The sequence below is a fragment of the Coenobita brevimanus genome, chromosome 64, assembly GCF_032717465.1.
Source record: "Coenobita brevimanus isolate Jiangsu-jjx chromosome 64, ASM3271746v2, whole genome shotgun sequence".
Taxonomy (NCBI): Eukaryota; Metazoa; Arthropoda; class Malacostraca; order Decapoda; family Coenobitidae; genus Coenobita; species Coenobita brevimanus.
In genome coordinates this window covers 33,714,543-33,741,462 of record NC_137017.1, presented here as the reverse complement: position 1 = coordinate 33,741,462, position 26,920 = coordinate 33,714,543, and the positions used below count along the sequence as shown (strand labels likewise).

At 42.6% G+C, this 26,920-nt stretch overlaps 1 protein-coding gene across 1 annotated transcript in view; it reads left to right on the top strand.

Annotated features, from left to right (window-relative positions):
* The window catches only part of LOC145404724 (ATP-dependent DNA/RNA helicase DHX36-like), a 103,988-nt gene extending 78,785 nt beyond the window's left edge, over nt 1–25,203 (top strand). The window contains exons 17-21 of the mRNA XM_080276275.1: nt 4,825–4,997; nt 11,334–11,404; nt 17,303–17,538; nt 19,009–19,155; nt 24,725–25,203. Of these exons, the coding sequence (XP_080132401.1) occupies nt 4,825–4,997; nt 11,334–11,404; nt 17,303–17,538; nt 19,009–19,155; nt 24,725–24,910 (813 nt within the window). The 3' untranslated portion in view covers nt 24,911–25,203. The remainder of the gene's footprint in view (nt 1–4,824; nt 4,998–11,333; nt 11,405–17,302; nt 17,539–19,008; nt 19,156–24,724) is intronic.
* The last annotated feature ends 1,717 nt before the right edge of the window (nt 25,204–26,920 follow it).

Here is a 26,920-nt window from a genome sequence, read left to right as displayed (position 1 = left end):
TGGCTCCAGTACCTTTTATAGGCCCTCTCCTCGTTGCGGACAGCATTAGAGCAAGCGTGATTAGACCAAGGTTTTCTTGCATTAGTCAGAGAAAATGAGAAAAGAATGTATGCTTCCATGCCCAAGAGAATAACCTCTGTAATGCGCAAGGCACACTCAGATGGCTCCCGGCCATGGAAGCAATAATCATTCCAGGGAAAATCAAAGAAGTACTGCCTGAGTTGTACCCTATGTAGAGTACAACTCTCATGTGTGGGGGAAGCACCCCATATTCGGCTCTTCTCAACAAGGTCGAGTCAAAGGCTTTTCATCTCATGAACTTCCCTCCTCTTACTGGCTCCCTTCAACCTATATCTCTTCTCTGCACTGTTGCATCTTTATCTCTTTCTATCACTACTTCATTGGTCACTGCATCTCTGAACTGTCTTCATGCATCCCTCCACCACCATGGTGGGTGCTTAGCACCCATCTAGCAACCAACTCTCATCCCTTCCTGTCCAACTTTCTAATGCAAGAGTTGACCGTTACTCCCAGTCGTTCATGTATTCAACAGGTCAGCTCTGGAACTGTCTCAGCTCTGTGTGTGTTTCCTACTGCCTATGATCTCCAGTCATTCAAACACAGTATGTCCAGGCATCTCAGATGAACTAATCTTGAATTTGTCTCTCTTATTTTGTTTTTGTTTTTTCTTGGTGGAAACAATTTTGTGGGCTCCTGGCCTGTGGTTCCTTCTCCCATGCATAAAAGAAAAAAAAAAAAAATCCTAAAAAGTTCTGGGGGGGGGAAAATGTATCTATCTGTCTATAGCCCAACGCCCTAATCCCGCAAAGGATGACCACAGACAAAGCGCCTCCAAGTTGCTCTGTTATCCACCATTTGGCTACCCTCTCCCCAACTCACTCCTCCCTCCCTCATATGCCTCTTAACTCCACCCCTTCACTTCATCCTCAGTCTTCCTCTCCCTCTCCCTCCCTCCACCTCACCTACATACACCCTCTTAGTCAGTCTTTCATTCTCCATTCTCTCCACATGTCCAAACCACCTCAGTGTATTTCTCCTAATCTTCTCAATCACATCCACCCCACAACGTTCCTTCACTTCTTCATTCGTCAACCTGTCCCTCCATGTCACTCCACATTTTCCTCTCAAGTAACTCATTTCCACTGCTCTCACTCTTGACTTGTTCCCCTCTAGCAAGGTCCACGCCTCACTTCCATACATCAGGGTAGGGATCACAATACTATCATGCAGTGACTTCTTAACTTCCATACTCACCTCCCTATTTCTCATCACTGCTTTCAGTGTACCAACAACCTTCCTTCCCTGCTGTACCCTTTCACGCACTTCATCCCCCAAAGTTCCATCCTTACTCATCACACTACCCAAGTACTTCAATGCACTCACATTCTCCATATCCTCACCATCCAACCTCATTGTGCATTCTGTGACTTCATTCCTCTCAAACACCATAACTTTACTCATGTTTACATTAACTTTCAGATTTCTCTTCCTACACACTGTCTCAAATTCATTCACCAAACCTTGCATCTCCCATTCATCTTCACTCAACAATACTGTATCATCAGCAAACAGCAACACCGGAATCTTCCAAATCTCTATCTATCTATCTATCTATTGCCAGACGCCTCAATCCCGTTTGGGGTGGCCACAAACAAATCGCCTCCAAGTCGCCCTGTCCCCCGCCATTTCACTGCCCTGCTCCCAACTCACACCCCCTTCCCTCATATACCTCTCCACCCCATCCCTCCTTCTCATCCTCGGCCTCCCCCTCCCTCTTCCCCCCTCCACCTCACTCACATACACTCTCTTCATCAGTCTTTCACCCTCCATCCTCTCCACATGGCCAAACCACCTCAGTGTGTTCCTCATAACACTTCCTATCACATCCACATCAACACCACAACGCTCCTTTATATCCTCATTCGTCAGCCTATCTCTCCGCGTGACTCCACAGGCTCCTCTTAAATAACTCATTTCTACTGCTATCACTCTTGACGTGTGTCCTTCCAACAATGTCCAAGCTTCACTTCCATACGTTAGAGTTGGTATCACAATACTGTCATGTAGTAACTTTTTCACTTCCATGCTCACTTCCCTGTTTCTTATCACTGCTTTCAAAGAACCAGCAACCTTTCTTCCCTGCTGTACCCTTTCAAGCACTTCACCCTCCAAACCTCCATCCTTACTCATCACACTACCCAAGTACTTAAACATACTCACATTTTCCAATTCCTCACCATCCAACCTCGCTGTACATTCACTAACTTCACCTCTCTCAAAGACCATCACTTTACTCTTCCCTACATTCACCTTTAGATTCCGTTTCTTACACACTCTCTCAACTCATCCACCAAGCCTTGCAGCTCCCCTTCGTCTTCACTCAACAACACAGTATCATCTGCAAACAACAGTACAGGGAGTTTCCAAACACTATCCTCTCTCACCAGGGCCACTCCAACATCCACTACCCTACCTTGTACCTCTTTTATTACCCCATCTATGTACAGATTGAACAACCATGGAGACATGACACATCCCTGTTTCAAACCAACTTTCAGAGAGAAAAATTCACTTAGTTCACCATCCACACGCACTGCAGCCTTCACACCATTGTACATACTCTTCACAGCATTCAACAACTTCCCATCTACTCCATATATTCTTAACACTTTCCACAATCCTTGTCTATCCACCCTGTCATATGCTTTCTCCAAATCCATGAATGCCACATACAACTTCTTTCCCTTCTCTAGAAACATTTCCACTAAAGATCTAAGAATGAATATCTGATCTACACAACCTCTTCCCATCCTAAAGCCTCCCTGTTCTTCTCCAACTAATTTCTCTGTTCTTTCTCTAACTCTGTCTATAAGTATCCTACCATACACTTTTCCTATTATACTAAGAAGACAAATGCCCCTATGATTACCACACACTTCTTTTTCCCCCTTTCCTTTGTACAAGGGAATAATTATACCTGACTTCCAATCCTCCGGGACTCTACCTTCCTCCCAGGCCAATCTGCACGTCTTCCACATCCATTCTACTTCTATCTCTCCCCCATGCTTCAGCATTTCACCACACACTCCATCAATTCCTGGTGCTTTCCCCAATTTAACTTTCTTCATTGCTTCCACAACTTCTATCCTACTGATTTCTTCCTGTCTTCTCACCTCCCTCCTTCTCCCAGCCATTCCCCAGCCATTTATACTCGCATTACTTCCATCCTCTACATTCAACAATTCCTTAAAGTGTTCTCTCCATCTGCTCACTTTTTCTCCCTTCTCCACTAATAATCTACCATTTTTATCTTTCACTCCCCTGCTAACTTCACTTCCACCCTGTCTTACTCTTTTCACCTCTCTCCAGAACATTTTCTTACAGTCCCTCCACTTTACACTCATTTTGAAATTTGAAACCTGGCCGTCAAACAAAAGTGAGGTTAGGTTGGATTAGATCAGGTTTGGTTAGTTAGGTTTAGTTAAATCATTAAGTTTCCCATTGCTCTGACACGGAATACACTAATGCATCCAGTTGGAGCGATGGTTGGTAAACAATGCAGCCAAAGTTGACTGAACATGGCCAGTCAGAGAGATCGTCGGTACACATTGCATGACCACATCCTTAAGTACTGTACCGCAAAATAGGTATATTTTGTAATCACTTCTTGCACTCACAGTGGAACAGTTAATTATTTGTGTTGCTTTTGTACCAAAATTACTTACCTTAGGATTATGATGTTGTTATAATATAGGTGTAATCACTGCACCCTTTTGGTAAGTAGTTACTGTAGATTTTGTTGTTTTACTCAGTTTGCCAGGTATATGAATAAAACATCGTGATTTGTCATGTTTTATTAATACAGTGAACTCTCAGTTATCCAGTTTAATTCAGTGAAGCTCTATGTCCAATAAAGCAAAGCGCCGGATATTACATAGTACCCCCCATCAGCTCAACACTCGGCATCAGGCCGGATATTGTGTTACTGTCTGTCTTGACCCTCTTTCCTGAAAACTTTCCCATGAGTAAAAGATGAAAACTAAGCATGAAATACAGTACAGCAATGATACATTACATTAATACAGTACATAGTGTTTCAGCGATTTCCCGAACGTTGGTTGACTGGTGTGTACAAGCTGGTTGATGTGCATCACACACAGATATTGCATAGAGCCGCTGGTTACTTCATTTTTCAGTGCCAGATGTTGCATAATTTAGCCAGATATTGTGTTAGGCCAGATATTGGTACAACAGATAATTGAGAGTTCACTATATAACCAAAAAAATTAGTTGTTCCTATAGACTGGGACAATGGTAGTGTTCCAAGCTCTTGACCTTGGGTTACCAACCCGTAATTGCCAACCCCTACTGTAGGGATGTAATATGTCAAGTTTTTATAATGAGCATATTTGCTGGTGGTGGTGAAAGTCAAGGTTCAAATGAAATGGAGGAATAGAAGAAGGGAAGGACAGGAGGAAATAGTTCATACAAGGAGGGTAGAAAGGTCACAAGAGAATGGAAAAAAACAGAATATGAAAGAGAAGTGGACGAGTGATTGGGTAAATATGATTTGGAGCAGATGGGGGATGTGGAAGGTGTGTGCAAGATGTTCACAGAAGAAATCTGTGCAGCATGTGAGGTGGTGTGTAGGGTGAAGAGAAGATGAAAGGGGATGCAAGGAACAACTTGGTGGATTGAAGAGGTGAGACAGGGTGTGGCACAAGAAAAGAAAGCATATTGTGAGTGCATGAGAAACATGCACTCATAATAACAGTATTGTAATGTAAAAATTACTCCTTGCAGGGAAAAGAGCGCATAGTGGATGAAGTCAGGAGGCAACTAAGTAAGGGACATAAGAGTGATCACCTCCTGATGGTATATGCCTACGAAGGTTGGGAACGTGCTGCCCAACATCATGATGAGCGCAGCTACTGTTGGGACAATTATCTCTCTTCATCTGTATTGTATCAGCTCAAGTAAGTAAGACTGTTTATATTATTTCAAGATAATATTTGATTATTGTAAGAAATTGAATCATATGAAAATAATATGTCTTTGAAAAGCCAGAAATCCATTTTTCACTTGCAGTGAGCCAATTTAGAGGTGCCATAAGAAATAGGACTTGTAGTCATCTTGTGATAACACCCAGACATTTTAAATATCTTAGACTGAGAGCTAACTCCTTGTGCATTGGTTCATATCTCAAAATAAAATGCTGCACAAAGCATGTTGACCATCCACCAAGTTCATCAGTATTTTCTTCTGTTCATTCAAAGTACACTAATCAAACCATGGTGCACATCCCATGCTTCTTCTGGGTAGTTCAGTTACCTATTTGTACTCTTGAGTAATGCTCTAGGCACATCAATAGCCTTGTGTTTGTGGATTTGTTCATTGTGATGTGGGCAGGAGGAGGAGGAGGAGGCAGAGCATTCTTGGGAATAGAAATAAAAAGCATGTGTCTCCAAGTGCACTAAGTGGAAAGTGGGTTTTTGACCTTCCAGAGTTGGGACTGAGAAGCAGGCAGACAAATGGAGGACAAGAATAAGTGAAAACTGAAAAGCATTCAGAGAGTACATATCCCCGCCAGTGCTAATGAAATTTATTATTTAATGCTGTTATTCCTTCTTCTTCTTCTTTTTTTATGATGAATGAATGGAAGCATGGCCTATTGAACTGGCCAAACTTAGGCTGTCTGGACATTGCTACTCCTCACCTTGTCCTAGGGTGGGAAAGGAGGTCTGGATGATGATGATGATGATGATGATGATGATGATGATGAATTCCTTTTTCCAACCAGGCGAATACTTTAACAGTCTCTCATAATCAGCCAATTCTTTGTTCATAGTCTGCCCAGTTACACAGTCTCAGAGAGCGTATGCCTTAAATTATGATTTCCTGCATCCGGAGCTAGCTCCAACTTAAAGTCTAATCAGCTTTTCCTTGATCCACTGCCTGCCTATCCAACAGATTTTATTGAAATCTGATAACAACTTTTTGAGATCTCTTGGACAGTTGGCTTAAGATGTGACAGCAGGGTTTCAGATTGCTTCAGTCATTGTGTACTCTCAGACAAATTCTGTAGCACAGGCCGAGCAGGGTGGTACTCCCGAGGGGAATGGAAATGCCGGTGATAGGGAGAGCTGGAGCTCCTGTTTCACTAGCTATCTAACCATCCCCCTTTGCCGACCTTTTCAGTGTGACAGTAACATGGAGAGTAGACCAGCATACTCTCCCAAACATTTCCTTTAACTATCTATGCACTACACCACATGCACTTTACATTTCATACAACTTATCCCACCATGTAACAGAGGTTGGCACCAGCAAGGGCATGGGGCCAGAAAACTTTGCCCCCGCTACCTAGTGGCGGACTTCTGGGGGAAGGCGTGATGGGGGTTCCACCAGCATAGATCATGGGTCCAGGGCGAGATGGGGCTTGGGTCAGTGCTAGAGGGTACAGGGCATTGCGGTTCCCAGGCTACCGCTTCCGCCCAATAGAGAGGGGCCTGAACCTGGGAGTAGCGCCCCAGGAGGCTGCCCTATCAGTGGGTGTATAATGGCGGGATAGTTGCAGTGCCAAGGCGCGCTTGGAGGGTGTCCCTGCAGCTGTCCTGGCAGGGTACCCCGAGGCCACTACCACAGCCACTGGTAAACTGGTGGGCTAGGGGTCCCAGATCCATTGCCTGGACCTGGGACTGTGCAGTGAGTGGGGCCTGTGGTATGTCTGTCCCCCTTTATTAATACTGCCTATGACTAAATACAAGAATAAGCTTCAAAGCAAGCCTGAGGACATTAAATCGCCCAGGGGAATGAGAGTGGGTTCATGAATGTAGGAAGTTTGAGGGGAAGAGCAGGGGAAGTCGTTGAGGCATTTAGTAGGATGTGGGTGGATCTGGCATGTTTGCAGGAAGTCCGGTTCAGGGGTGGATCAGCCAGAAAGATTGTTGGGAAGGATTTGGGACTATAAGTTGTTTTGGTAGGGGGGACAGATGGATATGGGGGTGTGGATGTGTTGTTTGCGAAGAAATGGATGGAATATGTTATGAATGTTATGAGAGTATGCGATAGAATATTTGTGGTGAAAATTTTGTTCGGTGGAATGATGACTGCAATTATATCAGCATATGCTCCACAGGCAGGCTTGGATGAGGTAGAGAAGGATAGATTTTGGGATGACTTAATACGTGTAGTAGGTGGTATGAGGTATGATGAGATAGCGGTTTTGGGAGGGGACTTAAATGGTCATGTAGGTGATGCAGCTCAAGGTTATGAAGGAGCACATAGGGAATGTGCGTGTGGTATAAGAAATGCAGAAGGGGAAAGGATACTCGAGTTTGGGGAGGCAATGAACATGATTGTGTGCAACACACATTTTAAGAAATGAGATAATTGGTTAATTATGTACGAGTCTGGGGGAAATAGCAGTCAGATAGATTATTTTCTGGTCTGGAAGGCTGATAGGAGGTTAGTGAGGGATGTTAAAGTTATAGGAAGCGAGGAGTGTGTGCAGCAGCACAAACTATTGATTTGTGATATGGTGCTTAAAGAACGAGTGATGAAAAAGAGGACTTATGTACCTAGGAGGAAAATATGGAAGCTGAAAAACCAAGTACTGTAGTTAGGGATGCCTTCTATAGTGAGATGAGGAGAGTGGTGGCTGAACAGGGAGCTGTAGACAGTAGTGTTAATGAACAGTACAGGGCCCTCAAGAACAACCTTTTGAGAGTTACAGATGTAATATGCAGTTGGACAAGAAGCCCACCAAGACATAAAGTAACTTGGTGGTGGGATGAGGGTGTGGAAGCTGCAGTTAAGGAGAAAAGAAGGCTTTTCCGAGAATGGAAGAAGGGTGGTAACAAGGAGGAATACTTGGCTGCCAAAAGTAGGGCGAGAAGAGAGGTATACAGGGCGAAGTCTGAGTCACAGAGACTTTTACTTGATAACCTAAATCATGGGGAAAGGAAAAATATGATATATAAGGTGGCAAATCAGATGATGAGGGATAATCGGGATATTATAGGTGAGCAGTGTGTGAAGAATGATGAAGGAAGGGTAGTGGTGAACAGTGGGAATATTAAAGATGCATGGAGAGAACATTATAGCCGGTTGTTGAATGAGGAGTTTGACTGGGACAGGGAAGGTTTGGAGCCAGCAGATCCAGTGTCTGGCCCTTGGCCTTGATTGATGCTGCTACTATGAGTGAAGTAATAGGCAGGATGAAGGTGGGGAAGGCAGCAGGTTTGTCTGAGTTGACTGCCGAAATGTTGAAGGCCGCAGGAGATAAGGGATGAAGTTAGTCACTGACCTGATAAATATGATTATATATGTGTTGTCCCAGATGATTGGTTGAAGAGTGTAATTGTTAATGTGTACAAAGGGAAGGGTGATGCCCTGGAAAGAGGAAATTATAGAGGTTTAAAACTTTTGGGCCAGATAATGAAGGTAATGGAGAGAGTTCTCAAAGTATGATTAAAGAAAGAGATAATATTAATGAAATGAGAGTTCTCGAAGGTATGATTAGAGAAAGAATGAATATTGATGAAATGCAGTTTGGGTTTATGCCAGGCAGAGGGACCACTGATGCCATATTCATTGTTCGACAGGTTCAGGAAAAATATACTGGGAAGAAAAGGAATCTGTATTTTGTTTTTGTTGAAAATTGCTGTAGAGAGGGAGACATGGCGGAGTTCCTCTCTCTCAGGCAGCCCTTGGGCAACTGAGGCGGGAACCAACCAGCGTGTCGGAAGGCCTCAGGCTACCGCGACGTCATGCTAGCGCCGCAAACTTGTGGCTCAATTTTTGCTATCAAAAATGGGTGATTCTTTTTTGGCCATAAGTATTGCGCACCCGGCGGTAGGCATTCGATAATTTTGACGAGCACTGTACATATAGATGGGATGATGAGAGAAGTAAGAATACGAGTGATGGAGAGAGGGATGGCATTGGTGATGGATGGAATATCTCAAATTTGTTGTATGCTGATGATGCAGTACTACTTGCAAATGTCAGACAAGAGCTTGGTAGGCTAATGCAGAGTTTTGCTGATGTCTGTGAGCATCGTGCCTTGAAAGTGAATATAGAAAAGAGTAAAGTGATGGTTATTGAGAGAGAAGGTGACTTCCAGTGCAATGTCACAGTGAATTAATAGAAAAGAGAAGAAAAAATTCAAAAGAAGTGGAAAGTGGAGTGACACAAGGACGAGAAGTAGCTGGTGAAATGAAGGCCTTGATAAGAAACAGAGGCTTGAGTGTTGCAGCTGCATGAGGCTTACATGAAGGAGTGTTAGTGTTAACTTTAACCTATGGATGCGAGACTATGGTATGGCATGAAAATGATAAGCCAAGAGTAGGAGCAGTGGAGATGTGACTGCTGAGGAATGTATGTGGAGTACAGAGGGTGGATAGGATACGAAATAATGTGATTCATGAAAGATGTGGAGTGAGAAAGTCAGTGGACACCAGAATTGAAGAGAGTGTATTGAGATGATATGGTCATGTGGAGAAAATGGATAACAATAGAGTGGTGAAAAAGGTATATCTGAGCAAATTTGAAGGAGGGAGGAGGCGAAGTAGGCCAAAGAGAAGGTGGAGAGATACGGTAGATGAGTGTGTGAGGAAGAGAGGTTTGGAAGTCGGTTAGGCTAGGGAACTGGCAAGAGATCGAGCTGGCTTGATGAATGTTGTGAGGAGAAGTGCATGATCAAGGATTTGGCACCCCTTTTTTACATGGCAGTGACTGGATTGACTCAGTCGGATACGTTTATGTGAAGCTACAGAATGTGGGGAATGTTTCTGTCGTATCTGATAGAGCCAGGATTCAGGGGGCTTGAATGATAAGTGAATGGAAGTTTGGTGCATTGGACTGGGCAAATTTGGGCTATGTGGACATTGCTACTTCTCACCCTGCACTAGGGTGGGAAAGGAGGTTCGGATGATGATGGTGATGATGATGATGATGATGATGATGATGATGATGATCTCATTACTGCAGACAGAATGTAAATACCCAGGTATTTTAACACATAATTTTTGTTTTCTATTACAGTTTCATAAATAAGATTTCATCTTATAAAGCTGTGAAGAATAGTATGTATAGTATCACTTCAGGAAACGCTGCCATTACTTCTTGGGGTGACTGACACAGATATACAAACAGGCATGGATGGATACATAACCCCAGTCCAACTTCATTGATGGAAATAACTGGTCTCTTCATTGAGGCCAAATTGAATTTGCACCAATTGTTGCCAACTCCAGGGAACCATGAGAAGTAAAATAAAATCTGTGTATTTATCAGATTACAGTAATCAGATCTTGCTTGTTTTAGGTGTTGGAATGGAGTAATGCACAGTGTATTGCATCTGTTTATTTTATTGTTTATTTATTTATGCACATATTTATTTAAATAGTTATTTTTTGTCAGCTACTGAACTATGTGAAAGAGAAATATTTAAATGCAGAAAAAGCGTTTCCATTGTATCTGTATAGAATGTATACATGTTTCAAGTCTGTTGATTCTCTTGCCTACTGACCTTTTGTAATGATGATAAAAATTTGCAGAGAGTAATGTTGAAAGCTGTAATTAGGTATTGTCTGTGATCAAGTGCTTATGTAGATAAGTGCTCTAACCTCACTGTTACCAGTATCAAAGCTAAGTCAGGAGACTGATGATAGTGCTGGTAAGAGTGTACTGCATTCAAACAGGTAAGATTAGATTACTGTTACATCTTCGCAAATGTATTGTGGTCTCTATAGTACATATGTTAAGTTAGGTAGGAGGAGCTGTGCAGAGAGCGGTACTTTTTTTTGTTTTTCTGTACACCAGAAGACCATTTACTATGCTGGGTGGTAACCATATAACCAAATTTTAGTGCCTGGTGGTTTAGTGGGTACTTATGGCACTCTAGTTGGATTGAGCTGGTGAAGGTTAATATCCAAGGGGTGGATAGGGTTTATTGCTCATGTAATGCCACTCAGGGATGAGTGAGGCTGGTCATTCATCTTAAATGTCAGGACCAACTTGCCTAGCCCTGGGTTCCTATGCTCCTCTTGGGGGAACGTAGGATTGGATGATGAATGAATGAATGAATTTTTTTTTTTTTCTGAAGGGAATCATATTATTTTGAATTGTGTCAAGCTAGGCAAATAATATAGGAGCTAAATGGCAATCACTTTTTCTTGTTTTTCCCATGACCTGCTCAATTAAAGCCTTAATGGAGGAGGTCCTGCTGTACTGGCAAAATGGGAAAGAAGTGCTGAATGAACTGGTATGCAGTTAACCAATTTATGGGATATTTTTCACATTTTCAGGAACATGCGGAAACAATTCATGGGCCTGCTCTATGATAACAAGTTTGTTAACACACGGAATCCAGAAGCAGGTAAAGTTATGTTATCAGTAATGAAATCCAAAGGTGTGTGTTGATGCATAATGTAGTGGCTAACCTCCATTAAATTTTTGATGTATTGATAGCTGTACTAGACATTTTCAAGCTCAATTTTACAGGTTTTGAGGAGCAACTAAATTATTAGGGCCAAGGAACATCACATTCTGTCACTGGGTAAATAACCCACCCCCTATTGATGCATTGTACGTGGATATAGGCGAAAGGCTTTTCGAAAGTGAAAAAGGAAGCTGTAACCACATTCTGGCAATGTTCTTCAGAGGATTTTGTATATGTTATTTAAGTTAACTGCAGTTAGGTGCAGACATGTGGACAGGAATGCAGTGACGAGTTTTGAGGTGTCAGAACTTCGATCAGGTTGATGGCCTATATAATTTTTAATCTACCATTATGATGTTATTCAGTGTATTAATTATATAAGTCCTAAATCTTATAAACATGTGCAACCACCCACTTCTCAAATTTATCTTAGCTACAGTCACAACTTTAATATTGAGGAAAATACTTAAAATAACATGCTGACAGCATCAGTTTCAAATCTTTTGTAGTGTAAAAGAGGAAGTTATGTACAGTATATTTACTTTAAAATACAATACTGAAGGAATGTCATTCAAATTTTCATTTATTTTGACAGTACAGTGAACTCTCAGTTATCCGTTGTAATTCAGCCAAGCCCTACACCGAATAAAGTGAAATGTCGGATATTGCATATTCAGCTCAACATTTGGCTTTGAGTCAGATATTGTGTGTCTGTCACAACTCTCCATCCTAAAAACTTTCCCATGAGTAAAAGATGAAAACTAAGTATATAAAAACAATACAGTAGTGATACAGTACAGTAATAGTCCGTAGTGTACCACTGTATGTACTCACCAATGTTGGCATCGATGGAGGGTAGAGTTGTCACCGTCCAGTGCAGTACTACACAGTGCACTTAATTCTATGTGGTCTAGTGGCAAATGGATCCCCCAAAGATGACTCAAGCTCCACCACCTTAGGCTCGATGTCTGCCAAGGGTGCTAGGGTAGGTAATGGAGATGGAGTGGCAAAGAGTGTCAGTTGGAGCTCCAATGAGGCCTCTGACTGAGGCGAGACCTCAGGTGAAAACATCACAGTTGATGGGGCTGATGGTGGGGCCATGGCCGAGGTGCTTGGCTGAGATGATGATGTGGCCGTGATGATGCCTGACTGGTGTAAATGACACCAGTGGGAGGAAGTAGAGGGCTGGGGTGACAGAGGCCACTTCAAGGAGGTAGAAGGCTGGGACAACAGAGGACGATGTGAGGAGGTTAAGGGGTGTGGCAAAGAAGTGCCAGGTGTCACTGGACAGAAAAAGGATATGATGGAGGACTGCCTGGAGATCCTTCATGACTGCAGCTTTATCACATTCTCACGGCCCTGTCGTAGGTATATGGCCATGGTATTGGTAAAGATGGGCTGCCAAGTAGAACGCTCACAGTAGTCGAGAAGGACGTCCACTGCATCACAAACCTGCTGGAGACTCGGGATTTCTGCCACTACATCATCATCATCATCATCATCTTTCTTCTCCTCCCCTTCATCCTTGGTACCCCCTGCAGTCACCTACTCCACAATTTCCTGGTTGGACAGAGTCTGCTACCAAGGGTCTTCCTCACCTACTTCCAGCCAGTCGTGGATTGTGTCCTCAGTCACCTGTTCTCATGCTGCTTCCTTATGTTGGATGAAGTCCTGAGCTTCAAAGCCAGTAAAGTCAGCAGTGGTCTCATCACCCGTGAGGAGCTTGTTTCAACCATGGCCAAGCTTGAGTGCAGGGAGTTCCCTCTAACCCTGCACCCACTTGTAGATTGCAGACTTGAGCAAATAGTTGGCCAAAGTCCTCTCCCCCGTACTGTCCATGCCTTGTGCTGCCTTCTCGTCGTCCTCAAGCACAACCATCACGTCTTCAATAAAATTCTTCTGGTACAGCTGCTTAGTTGCCGTGATAATACCCTGGTCCATTGGTTGTAAGGTTGAGGTGAAAACAGGGGGCAAGAACAGATCCTAATATGACCTCCATTTCCAACCAACTCCTTCTCAGAAAGATGAGGAGGAACATTGTTGAGGAGCAGCAGAACCTTCATTTGGCTGTGGACAAAGCCAAAGCTCTCCGTTTGATAATGGATAATCCCCTTCACAACATGATTGCAGAACCAGTCTTTGAAGGTCTTGTCTGTAAATAAAGCTTTCAGCAAGTGGTAATTAATTGCTGGGAGACTATCTATTAGCCCCTGGAGACAACATGGCTGTTTTGCGTGCCCCACTACAACAGGTTTCAAATGACAGGAGCCTGTTGCATTGGTACAATACAAAACAGATGTGCTGTTAGCTCACCTTACAACCAGGTGTTGATTTTGCCTTATCAGTCAAGATATTAGTTGGGACAGACCTGAAGAACAGACCAGCTTCATCAGCATTATAAACCTGATTGAGCTGCATCAATCACGTTTTTAAGCTTGGTGTGAAACTCATCGATTCCTTCTATGTCTGCTACCAATGCCTCACCATAGGTACTCTTGATGGACATCCAATGTTGAAGTTTGAACAGAGTCAGCCAACCTTCAGACGCCTTGAAATCTGTGATCCTCAGTTGTTCAGCGAACTTGGTGACTGCAGCCTTCAGCTTGATGGAACGCACATTGACGCCACTGGCACGCTGTTGTCAGGACCACTTTAGGCAGGCCTGGTAAAGTTCGCCAAAACATGGCTTGGCCATCATCTTGCATTCATGCCATTGCACAGTACTGTAGCACCACGTTCACCCTGGAAGAACATTTTGATGGAGTGCTTGTTCTTCTGCAGATCCTGAAACGTGGTCTGGGGCATGTTGTAATGTTCCATTAGCCTTGCGATGATCCAGCCCTGTTCTATTTTCTTAATTATCTCCATCTCCTCCATGGAGAAAACAATATGACATTTCTTAGGAGATGGTGGAGGTGCCATGGAGACAACGACAAGGATCAGACACCGGGCTAGCATGACCTGCAGCAGCCGGGGCACAACAACAAAACCCACAAACTCAGCCATCATGCACAACTAGGGTCAAGTACAGTAGTGAGCACTTTGGGGCCACAAGTGAGGCACATGGGAAGGAGAAACAGCACTGGGGGTTCGCACCACATGCATTAGTGTACGGTATTTCCTTGTTCACAGTAGAGCACTAGGACATGAGCACTGACTAGCCATTAGCTTTGCAACAACAACGAACATAGGACGCCACAGAGTTAGTCATCCTCCTTTCGGGACTTTGGTGAAAGCTTTGCCAATGCACTTTACGTCCCAAAGGCTTTCGATCGAGTCTGGCATAAATCTTTAACTTTCAAACTGCCCTCTTACGGTTTCTCTCCTTCTGTTTGTGCCGTCATCAATAACTTCCTTTCTGTTTGTTCTATAGCTGCTGTTTTTGACAGCTATTGTTCTTCTACATCTATCAGCAGTGGTGTTCCTCAGGGCTCTGTCCCATCACCAACTCTCTTCCTTTTATTCATCAATGACCTTCTAAGCTGTACATCTAACCCTGTCCACTGGTATGTTGATCATTCCACCATTCACCTTTCCGTTCAGTTCCTGCATCTTCCATCTGAGCAGTTACATCAACAAACAAGGGATGAGGCTATGGCACACATAATGTCTGACTTGACTTGTATCTCTGACTGGGGTAAAAATAATCTTGTTGTGTTTAATGCATCAAAGACTCAGTTCTTACACCCATCAACTCATCAAAATCTTCCTCAGGATTACCCACTGATGTTTAATAATATCCAGCTCAATCCTGTATCATCCTTGAACATGCTTGGGATTTCATTCACTCGGGACTTATCTTGGAAAGATCATATTACATCTCTTGTAAAATCTGCTTCCAAGAGATTAGGTGCGCTAAGCCGACTCCGTACAGGGAGTCTCCGATAAACGAAAGGGTTAGGTACCTTTAAAATCTTTCGGATATCGATTTTTCGTATATTGAAGTATTTTTCCCCATAAGAAACTTAAGAAAATGTGGAGAAATATCCAGGAGCCCCCCAAAATCTGTCAGCTAACTACTCTGTACTGTACTAGGCAGGTTGTAAGCTCTTAAATCTCACTCACACCCTGGCCTTCCCTGTGCCTCTTGACAATTTTGAGCTTGCGCTCTAGTTTCAGGGTTAGGTGTTGCTTCTTCTTGAGGGGCTCCACAGATGATGATGAAGTTGAAGGACGCTTGGGCGGCATGATGCAAGATGCGAAAGATGTGAAAGATTCTCGGAGTACAGAAGGCACGCACTACACAGCTGGGGAGTGGGAGCAGACTTGGAAGAAGCGGAGGTAGTTGATTGCCTCGCCATAGACAATAGTGGCGCTGCGGTCAGTTGTGTGCCAAATTTGAATCATTTTCTCGTAGCACTTTTTATACCATCGAAGCATATGCCTTTTGTATAGGGGAATTTGTCCCATATTTTTCACTTTCGTACCTTCGAATTTTCGTATATTGGGGCTTCGTTTATTGGGGACTCCCTGTACCTTCTTTACCCCTGCATAGTTGTTGACTTTATACATGGGTTTTATTTGCCCCTTTGTAGAGTACTACTCTCATGTGTGGGGAGGCTCCCCACATACAGCTCTTCTCAATTGGGAGGAGTCAAAGGCTTTTCATCTCATTAGCTCTCCTCCTCTTACTGGCTCCCTTCAACCTCTGTCTCTTCGTCACACTGTTGCATCTTTATCTCTTTTTTATATCGCTACTTCAATGGTCACTGCTTCTCTGAACTGTCCGCTTGCATCCCTCCACCTCTATGACGGGCGCATAGCTCCCGTCTAGCAAAAAACTCTCATCCGTTTTCCATCCAGTTCTCTAATGCAAGAGTTAACTGTTACTCCCAGTCCTTCATATATGCAACTGGTCACCTCTGGAACTGTCTCCCTCTGTCTGTATTTCCTATTTCCTATGATCTCCAGTCTTTCAAACGCAGTGTGTCCAGGCATCTCAAAATGAACGGATCTTGAATTTGTCACTCTTTTGTATTGTTTTTGTTTTTTTCTTGGAAGGAATGGTTTGTGTGCTCCTGGCCTTTGGTTGTTTCTTCCTTGCATAAAAAAAAAAAAAAAAAGTCACAGCACTAGGGTTTCACAACCGCATGATCGAAAGAGCAGAGCGCACAGGCATATCTTTACTATGTGACATCCACGGGCAAGAGAGTGCGGTGGTATTCTTGGCGCGCAGGGTGAGCCATGCCCGTGACGGATTCAGATTGTCTGGCATGTAGCAGACATTTTCAATGGCTCGTGCATGTCAGGATTTTCCCGGTCACCAGTCGATTACTGCTTACGAGCTGGTTGAGGCGCCACAATGCTGGATATTGCATAGAACCACCAGATATGTCCAGTTTTGGCGCCAGATGTTGGATGATTTCACTGGATATTGCTTTAATAGACCTGAGCCAGCTGCGTCGGATATTGTGTTGGGGCTGGATATTGCAACAATGGATAACTGAGTTTACAGTACTGTAATTTCCTTTCCATTAATATAAATACTGGAGAAATAGTATTCATTATCTTTAATTCATTTTGGAACTGTACTTTTATCATCCTGTTAACAGCAACAAGGTTAAGAGTGAACTTTGAAACTTTGATGGAGTAATAGTTTTACAGCTCAAGGTTTTTGGAGACCAAGGTTGCATTCTAGAAAGAGAAAACATATGCTGTCATGATTCTAGTTATTATGAACTATCATAATGTTGAATAAATCAATACAGAACTGAAGAAAGACTGTTGACACAGACCTTAACATTAACTAAAAATCAGCAGATGAAACACTGCAAATAAGGAATTTTTTTGTAATGTCTATTCCATATAAGTGTAATGAGGAAAACATCTTTGCAGGTGAGGTTAACCGAAATTCCCATAACATTGCTCTGGTTCGTGCCATTATCACTGCTGGCTTGTACCCCAATGTTGCCCGAGTCCTGCCACGCAGAAAACCCAGTTCCAAGAAGCCTCCAAGGATCTGCACAGCACAAGAACGGAGTGTTGTGTTGCACCCAAAGTCTATCAATGACAAGGAAAAGGAATTTGAATATTCATGGCTGGTATACAGAGAAAAGATCAAATCAAGCAATGTAAGTAGAGGAGTTGTAATATTTCATGACTGAAGCTTTTATTGTACTGTAACATTAAAAAAATGGATTTTGCATGGTGAGAAAGCCATTTTTTACTTTGCTTTCTTATTCTTTAACTCTGCTCTCTCATTTGAATGCATCCTTCAGGAAGAGGCTGTGTTCTGTTTGATAAATGCACTGTGTGTTGTAGGTTAAGTCTGTCATGACTATCAAAAATTCTTCGACTATCTTACTTCTACGATGGAACACATTCTGTCCATTTCTCCTTTCTCTGAAATCTCCATTCTAGGAGATTTCAATGTTCACCACCACCTTTGGCTCTCCTCTCCGTTCACGGATCCACCTGGTGAACAAGCCTACATCTTTTCTATCCTTAATGACCTAGAGCAGCTTGTACAACACCCAACCCATATCCCTGACCGCCTTGGAGAGAGCTCCAACATACTTGACCTCTTCCTTACAACTAATCCTTCTGCTTACACTGTTAATCTTTTCTCTCCATTGGGCTCCTTCGATCATAACGTTGTTACTTTAACTTGTCCTATCGCTCCGGTACGGCCTGTGGACCCTCCAAAGAAACGTCGTCTGTTGCACTTTGGAGCTGCAGATTGGGAGGCCGTCAGGCAGTACGTCTTTGATTTTCCCTGGAATGAATATTACTTCCATGGCCGGGAGCCATCTGAGTGTGTCTTGCGCATTATGGAGGTTATTCTCTGAGGGTTATAAGCATACATTCCTTTCTCTTATCCTTTGATTAATGCAAGAAAGCTTTGGTTTAATCACGCTTGTTCTAATGCTGTCCGTAACAAGGAGAGGGCCTGTAAAAGGTACCGGAGCCAACCCACCCATGAATCACATTTTCTTGTGTTTCTGCCCGGAATCCTGCTAAGTCTGTTCTTCACTCTGCTAAAAATAATTTCATCCATACTAAATGCTCTCAATTCTCCAACTCGAATTCTTCCCACTCCTTCTGGCACCTTGCCAAAAACCTTTCTAACAACTTTACCTCACCATCCTTCCCTCCTCTTTTCTACTGTGATGGCTTTGTAGCTATTTCTTCTACTGATAAAGCTGATCTGCTTTCTCAGATTTTCTCCTCCAATTCCACCTTAGATGATTCCGGTGCTGTTCCTCCCTCACTTCCCCCCTCTGACTTCCTCATGGCTGACAAAAAATCTTTAGCTCATGTATTCTCTGCCATCATTGGCCTCAATACTAACAAGGCATATGGGCCTGATGGAGTCCCTTCTGTTGTCCTCAAGAACTGTGCTTCTGTACTTACACCCTGCCTAGGTAAACTCTTTTGCCTGTATATATGTATATATATGTTATACTGTATACAAATAATCACACAGAACTCCAGTTGTAACAAGTTAATTAAACACTACTGTATAATCAGTTCTCTCTTGGCCTAATCTTTTCACTGTATGAAGATGTCTGTCTGTACTGAAAACCCCTCCATATTTTCAGGTGTTCATACATGATGCATCAATGGTTCCCAACTACCCTTTGCTGTTCTTTGGTGAGAAGTTAAATTACGATAGCCAGATGGGTGTGATCAATGTGGATGGCTTTGTTCGGGTGCGCAGCTCGCAGCATGTTGCACACCTTGTTCAGGTAAGATTTTCTTCATACTTCCTCCCATTTAGGATTATTTTGAGAAATTTATGATCATCTCTTTCACCCCATCAATATGTGGGGTGAGATAGGGTCCAGAAGGCAAGAGAAAAAAAAGAAGATATTGGGAGAACTACTCAACTTCATGCTGAATGTAATGAGCCACACACTCATTCGCTTGCCACCCAATCATCTGTCACCAGTTTTCCAATACGGTTGATTATAATAGTTTAGTTTATTCTTATTTCTTTCGCTCATGATAAGTTTCGGTAAGTTTTCTGGCTGACGATTTTATTCCACCCACCTCTCCGCCAGCCCCCCCGTGCGCCTGTGAAAACATGTATTCTTGCCTTATTTTTGCCACCCAGACATAAATATGTTTGCCATAAAAACTACATCATCATATTTGCCGATGTTCTAGTCGATAAGCAAAAAAAAAAAAAAAAAAAAAGAGTAAGAACAGAAGTACAGGAACATTAGGCGGGGGTGAAAAAACATTTTGGAATGTCAGTCTCACTTCCCGGCATCATAGTTCGAATGTTTTCCATCATGCAAAAATTGTTATTACATGTTCAGACAGAATTTCATCAGCTTCTTAATAAAGTTGTGGATTTTTTATACAATTTTTAGTTTTCAAGAAAATAGCTAAAAACTAAAAGTAATTTCCTGCAGGTAACTGATTTTTTGTTCAGGGCGCTCTAGTGCAGAAATTTTTATTTCATCATCTTGTGTAGAATTTCATTGGCTTTCTCATGGTATCTGCACGTTTTTCATGCACCTCATAGTTTCCAAGTAAATCGCAAAAAACTATTGGGTACCCATGCCCGTGCTGCACTTTCGTCATGCGTGCACAGTAACTGTTATATTCCTGCCTATGTAACAACATTTTTTTATCAGAGATTTACATTGTTATTTTATGTACATACGTAAAATTTTATGTGCTTCATCGTGGCTCTTTCTGGAAATCGATACGTCCAATACATTTCAAGTCAGCAAATTAGAATACTCCTCCTAACACGCTGCATATTTTAAGTACTTGGGTAGTGTGATGAGTAAGGATGGAGGTTTGGAGGGTGAAGTGCCTGAAAGGGTACAGCAGGGAAGAAAGGTTGCTGGTTCTTTGAAAGCAGTGATAAGAAACAGGGAAGTGAGCATGGAAGTGAAAAAGTTACTACATGACAGTATTGTGATACCAACTCTAACGTATGCAAGTGAAGCTTGGACGTTGTTGGAAGGACACAAGTCAAGAGTGAGAGCAGTGGAAATGAGTTATTTAAGAGGAGCCTGTGGAGTCACATGGAGAGACCGGCTGACGAATGAGGATATAAAGGAGCGTTGTGGTGTGGATGTGGATGTGATAGGAAGCATTATGAGGAACACACTGAGGTGGTTTGGCCATGTGGAGAGGATGGAGGGTGAAAGACTGACGAAGAGAGTGTATGTGAGTGAGGTGGAGGGGGGAAGAGAGAGGGGGAGGCTGAGGATGAGATGGAAGGATGGGGTGGAGAGGTATATGAGAGAGGGGGGTGTGAGTTGGGAGCAGGGCAATGAAATGGCGGGGGACAGGGCGACTTGGAGGTGATTTGTTTGTGGCCACCCTTATGGGATTGAGGCGTCTGGCAATAGATAGATAGATAGGTAGAATGTCATTTTTTTCGGGTAATCGATTGTAAAGGGAAAGACATCACATTGAGTCTATCACGAGTCTGTAATAATAAAAATGTTAAATTACGTACACCGTCATCTCCCCCTCCCCCTTTGCATCACGCAGTTTTGGTGTGTCTCACTCTCTCACCGGCCGTGATAGGTGGCAGATTGTCGGTACTGTCGTCATCCCCCCCCCCCCAAGGAATTCTGAAGTGTAATGGTGACGCCATTAGCCTTTGGAGAAGCGAGTCCTGTGTTCCCCCTCACCTCCCCTACATTTTTTAGCTCAATACTGGTCCAAGTGTGGAGGTCGAAGTACCAGTGAGTGAGTCAAAGTTCAAGTCTGGAGATCAAGGTCCCAGTGTGGAAGTTAAGGTCGGGAGTGACAGAGGACTGGACCAGTGAAATTTGTGCTCAGAGGGATGATTATGAAGAAACATTGGACTGGGACGGAGGAGCTAAGTTTTGTGGATTTGATATTAGGACCATATATTTTCTTTTGAACAACGTGCCAACTGATTCAGGTTTAATCTGTAAAGTAAGTAGCTGGGGAAGATTACCTCTTTTTTTTTTATGTCTTGTTAATACACATTTCCTCCCACTCGAACTTTATTGTTTGTATAACCCTTGAGAACTGGTGGTATAGAGCTTACCTAGTAGTTTATTAATGTGCAACTTAGAAGCATTCTGGGAAACTGCGAAGGTTGGGCTTGGGTTGGCCTAGTTGGAGACTGGCCCTGTCCTTTTGGCATGCTACCACACTTAACTTGGCCACGTGAAATGTAACAAATGCAACCGAAGAGGCCACTAATGGGGGAGAGTCTCCATCAGTCTGAGTTCCCGACCATTCCAGCACACACTGGTCATCAATAGTGACTTGTTTTCTCCCCCTAAGACCATGTAAAAGTCTAGATCGCAGATGTGACAGTACAACATGTACGCACCAAAATGCAAACACAGCTGCACACATCATTCAACCTTACCTCAACACAATATACGAATGGTTCACCACAAACAGGCTCAAAATAGCCCCAGCCAAATCTACAGTGACTCTTCTCACAAACTGGACAGCAGAACACAGTCACATCCCACACCTCACCATAAACAACACTCCCCTACCACACACACACACACACACAAAATCCTTGGTGTAACATACAATACATCAATGTCATTTAATCAACACATCACAAACATTAAAAATAAAATAACACCAAGACTCAGTGCTTTGAGGTCACTTGCCCATACAACATTCGGACACAACAAAGAAACCACCACCACAGGATACAAACAATACATACGTTCAGTGATGAATTATGCAAGCCTTGCCTGCGCTTCTAACCTCACCAAAACACACTACAACACTCTACAGACCATACAGAACAAGGCCCTAAAAATAATCACAGGCTGCACAGCAACTACACCCACAGACCACCTACACCAAGAAACCAAAGTCCTCAAAGTCAAGGATCAACTAGACATGAGAGGCACCCAGTCTATTGCTGCAGCCTCCACAAACCCACAACATCCACTACAGTACATGGTAGCACATCCACACACACCAAGGAACATCAAAACAACACCCAGCACATGATACCATACACAAATACTGTCATCTCTCCCCCCTCGCCCACCTCAGACCAGCTTCCAGGAGCATATCCACACTCAGATCACTCGCCGCTCCATTCAGTCACTTAAAGACTACACAGCTGCATGCACGGCCTCCTGACATCCACCCTTCTGAATCCTATCTTCCTCGTGAGGACAGGGTCCACCTGGCCAGGCTGAGATGTGGGCACCATCCAGCCCTCTTAACCCCTTAACCGCAGGACGTCACTTTTGTGATGCTTGGGAGCAAGGGATCATACCACGGGGCGTCACTTTTGTGATTCTGTGTTATTTTGAATTCACCTGGGCTTTCAAGTGGTGGCTTGTATCATCTATCAGTACTGCCAATGTCCAACACTAGTCAGCACTCCTAATCTCATCTGTACTCCCATCCATTGTTGACAATTTAGCCATTTCTCCCCGTTCTTTACTCCCCTCCCTACCCCCCCTCCATTACCCTATCCTCTCGCCTGCCCAGCCGTGCTACGCTAAGTAAATCTTCCCTGGAATTTTCCACTGATTTCATCCATTGAAATAAGCCCTATGCCCTATTCTTATACCAAATATATACAAGAAAGAAATAAGGTAAGTGAGAGTGCCATACACCTAGAATTGGCTAATTATCACCTGACAACACCTCACGTGCACTCGTTTGCTAATTTTCACTGTTTATTTCCCCTTCAAATATGCTGTATCATCTGTTTTTGTAATAAAAATATATATAAGAAAGGAAGGGAGAAGCCTAAGTGATATTTACATTCACCTGGAACTACCTAATTTATAATGTATTGTCTAGATTTCCTGCCAGTCATTTCACTGCTATATATTAGCTGCTGTCAAGAGGCTAACGTTGGCAGTAATACATTTCCCTAGGTAGGCCACCACCCCGGCCCACCCTTATCAGTTCACTCTCATCTTCCAATGTGGAGGTACGTCTGTTTGCTCCTGGTAACTTCAGGCACTTTTCACCCCCGTGCAAAGGGCCCTGTGACCTTTACCCCCTACTAAACCTCGTGTGGAAAGAGATAAAGGGCTGACAATTGATAAAAGAGTGACTATGATCTTTCTATTGAGTAAAACAGTGCAAGTGGAATTGTAAATAATGTGTAAATAATGTGTAAACAGCAAGTGAAAGTAATGAATGTAAATATACGCGAACAGTGGAAAATAGTTTTATAAGTTACTTCAAGTGACAGTGCATAACACAGTGTAAATAAAATAGAAATGTAAATAACGTAAATAAAATAGAGAACGTAAATAGAAATGTAAATGAGTAGTATTATAAGAATACGAGTATATACCCTAGGAGTAATGAAAGTGAAAGTTTCACTCTAGCATGTCTGAATGCTATGAGTTATGAGAGTGAAGATGAAAGTGACATTTACTCTCAGTGCTAGTATACAGGACAAGAAAGTGAATGCTACGTATTTTACTGAAAGAAATTGAATCCCTACAGTGACAATAAACTAATACTACTGAAGGAAACTTATGGATAAAGACTGTAGATATATATAAGTGTTATATAGTAATAGAAATATAAAGTGTGAGGGGTTTTATGAATAATAAATGACAGAATACCAACAGCAAACTAGCGCAAGTGGGAAGGTCATACGCGCTCGTAATTTTCATTGCTTTCACAGTGGTTTTTTTTTGGAGTATGGATCCCAAACTACTTGATAATCATAGAGTAGTGTTTATAGTGTTAATATCTGGCTGTGGTAATCATATTACGGGTTGTCAGGAAGTGTAAAGTAGAGACTTCGTTACCCAACTTCAGAGGTCTCCACAAGTCCTACGGTAATTACGAAGGCTCAACAAACATCCCAGGAGAAAGCTGAAGGTATGTGCCATATGCATATATAATTTTAATACTGTATTCTAGGACTAATAACTGATTTTTGGCAAATATTTTTTGAGTCTGTCGGAGCCCGAATAACCCCGCGGGACACGCAAAACATTGGAAAACATGCCCGCGGTGTAAGAGTTAAGCTACCAGAAGAGGCTGGATGACTCCGTTGCTGATGCCTGTCCAGGATGCAACACAGCACCCCATACTATTAAGCACATTATGGAAGACTGCATTGCACACAATCACCTACGCCAACAACACAACATACACTCTTTGAGAGCTCTGTGGGAAAGCCCGGTCTCGGCCATGGCCTTCCTAAGGGACTCGGGGCTGTTTGGCCAGACTGCCTAGGGAACAACTACTACTACAAGCAGATGCAGTCATGGTACTGTTATATAAAATACCTTTACTGTAAAAAATATTATTTTCTAGTAGCAGTGTGGTAATTGGATTCTACTGTTACAGAGTCTGAGAAATGAGTTGGACCACTTGTTAGAGTACAAGATTAGCCATCCTGGTATAACAAAGTGGGACAAGCACACTAAGGAGGGAGCACTGCTGCAAACAATTGTGGATCTTATCTCCTCAGAGAAGAACACTGGCCGGGATTCATACGTTGACTATGATGACCAGGATGATGATGAAAACTGAATCAGGCATAGACACTTTAGCTTGTAGAGGCACATGATGAAGATCTCTTTTAATTATATCTCTTTTAATTATACCAGCAACACTGGTAGTAATATATTTGCTAATTAATTTATTTTAGTTACTTATGTTCACTTCTTCCAAACTAACAAGGTCCATAACAGTTGATGAATGTACATTTATAATGAAGATTAAATTACTGTCATATTTTTTTATATACTGAGTAGATGAGTAGAACTGCAGCACTTTAGTATAGTACAGTCAGGATTTTACTTGTTATTAAGAAATATAAATACATTGTGCATTTTTGTTCATGTATAAGTATTGTTTGTTATTTTTCTTTATTGTATAATAACAAAGAATAACTCAATACAAAGTTCTTTAGCATTTATTACTTCCACCAAGGAGGTTATATTTTTGCAGGCATTGGTTTGTTTGTTAGCAGGATTACTCAAAAAGTTATGAATGGATTTTGCTGAATTTTTTTGGAGAGGTAGGGTATAGCCCAAAGAATAATCCTTCAGAGTTTGTTGCTGATTTATATTATCATCCGGATCCAGGATTTTTTTTTTTTTTTCATTGTTCACATGATATCTCCAAAAGTTCTCAATGAATTTCAATGAAATTTTGTGGAAAGTGGGCCATGGGCCAAGAAAGACTTGATTAAATTTGGGAGCGAATCTGGATCCAGATGGCATTGATGGAGGTATGCATTCTCTGACTGCATTCTAGTTAAAAATTGTCATACCTTCAACATATGTGTAAATATACCTAAGTACATTAAATATTATTAATTTGTAGCTATATAAAGCAGAGCACTTAGTATTTTCTGGTGGCTCTTCATCATGGTAATACCTTTCTCCTTACAAAGAATGCCCTACCAGGTTGGACATTTTCAGATATGTCTGATGGTTACATCGTTTCATTTCATTTTTGAAGGCTCCAACATGCTTGCATGCATCGGCCTTGGTCACCTAATGGCAGCTCTCCATGCTGCTTGATCTCTGGCAGCCTCCTTGTTCAGTCCCTTAACCCTGAGGTCAAACTTAATGACATCCTCTGTGGTCTTTTTTTGGTCTACCTCTCGCGACCCCACCCAATTATTATTCCCCATTCTCTCCACATGCCCAAACCACCTCAATCTACCTTTCCTCATCACACAGCACCAACACACCTAAGTCCCATCCAACCTTTCAACTCTTCCATCGTAAACTTTTTTTTTTTTTAATGCGAGGAAGAAGGAACCAAAGGCCATGAGCCCGCAGTAACAGTTCCCTCCAAGAGAAAAACAAAATACAATAGAGAGCCAAATTCAAGATCCGATCATTTTGAGATGCCTGGACACACTTCGTTTGAAAGACTGGAGATCATAGGCAACAGGAAATACAGACAGAGGGAGACAGTTCCAGAGCTGACCTGTTGCATAAATGAAAGACTGGGATTAACGGTTAACTCTTGCATTAGAGAGTTGGACAGAAAAGGGATGAGAGTTTGCTGCCAGACGGGTGCTACGCGCCCGTCGTAGAGGTGGAGGAATGCAAGCAGACAGTTCAGAGGAGTAGCGACCATTAAAGTAGCGATAGAAAAGAGATAAAGATGCAACAGTGCGGCGAAGAGACAGAGGTTGAAGGGAGCCAGTAAGAGGAGGAGAGTTAATGAGACGAAAAGCCTTTGACTCCACCCTATTGAGAAGAGCTGTATGTGGGGAGCCTCCCCATACATGAGAGTTGTACTCCACACAGGGGCAGATAAAAGCCCTGTATAGAGTCAACAATTGTGCAGGGGTAAAGAAAGAGCGGAGTCGGCTTAGCACACCCAATCTCTTGGAAGCAGATTTTACAAGAGATGTAATATGATCTTTCCAAGATAATCCTGAGTAAAGGAAACCCCAAGCATGTTCAAGGATGATGCAGGATTAAGCTGAATATTATTAAACATTAGTGGGTATACCTGTGGAAGATTTTGTCGGGTTGATAGGTGTAAGAACTGAGTCTTAGATGCATTAAAAACAAC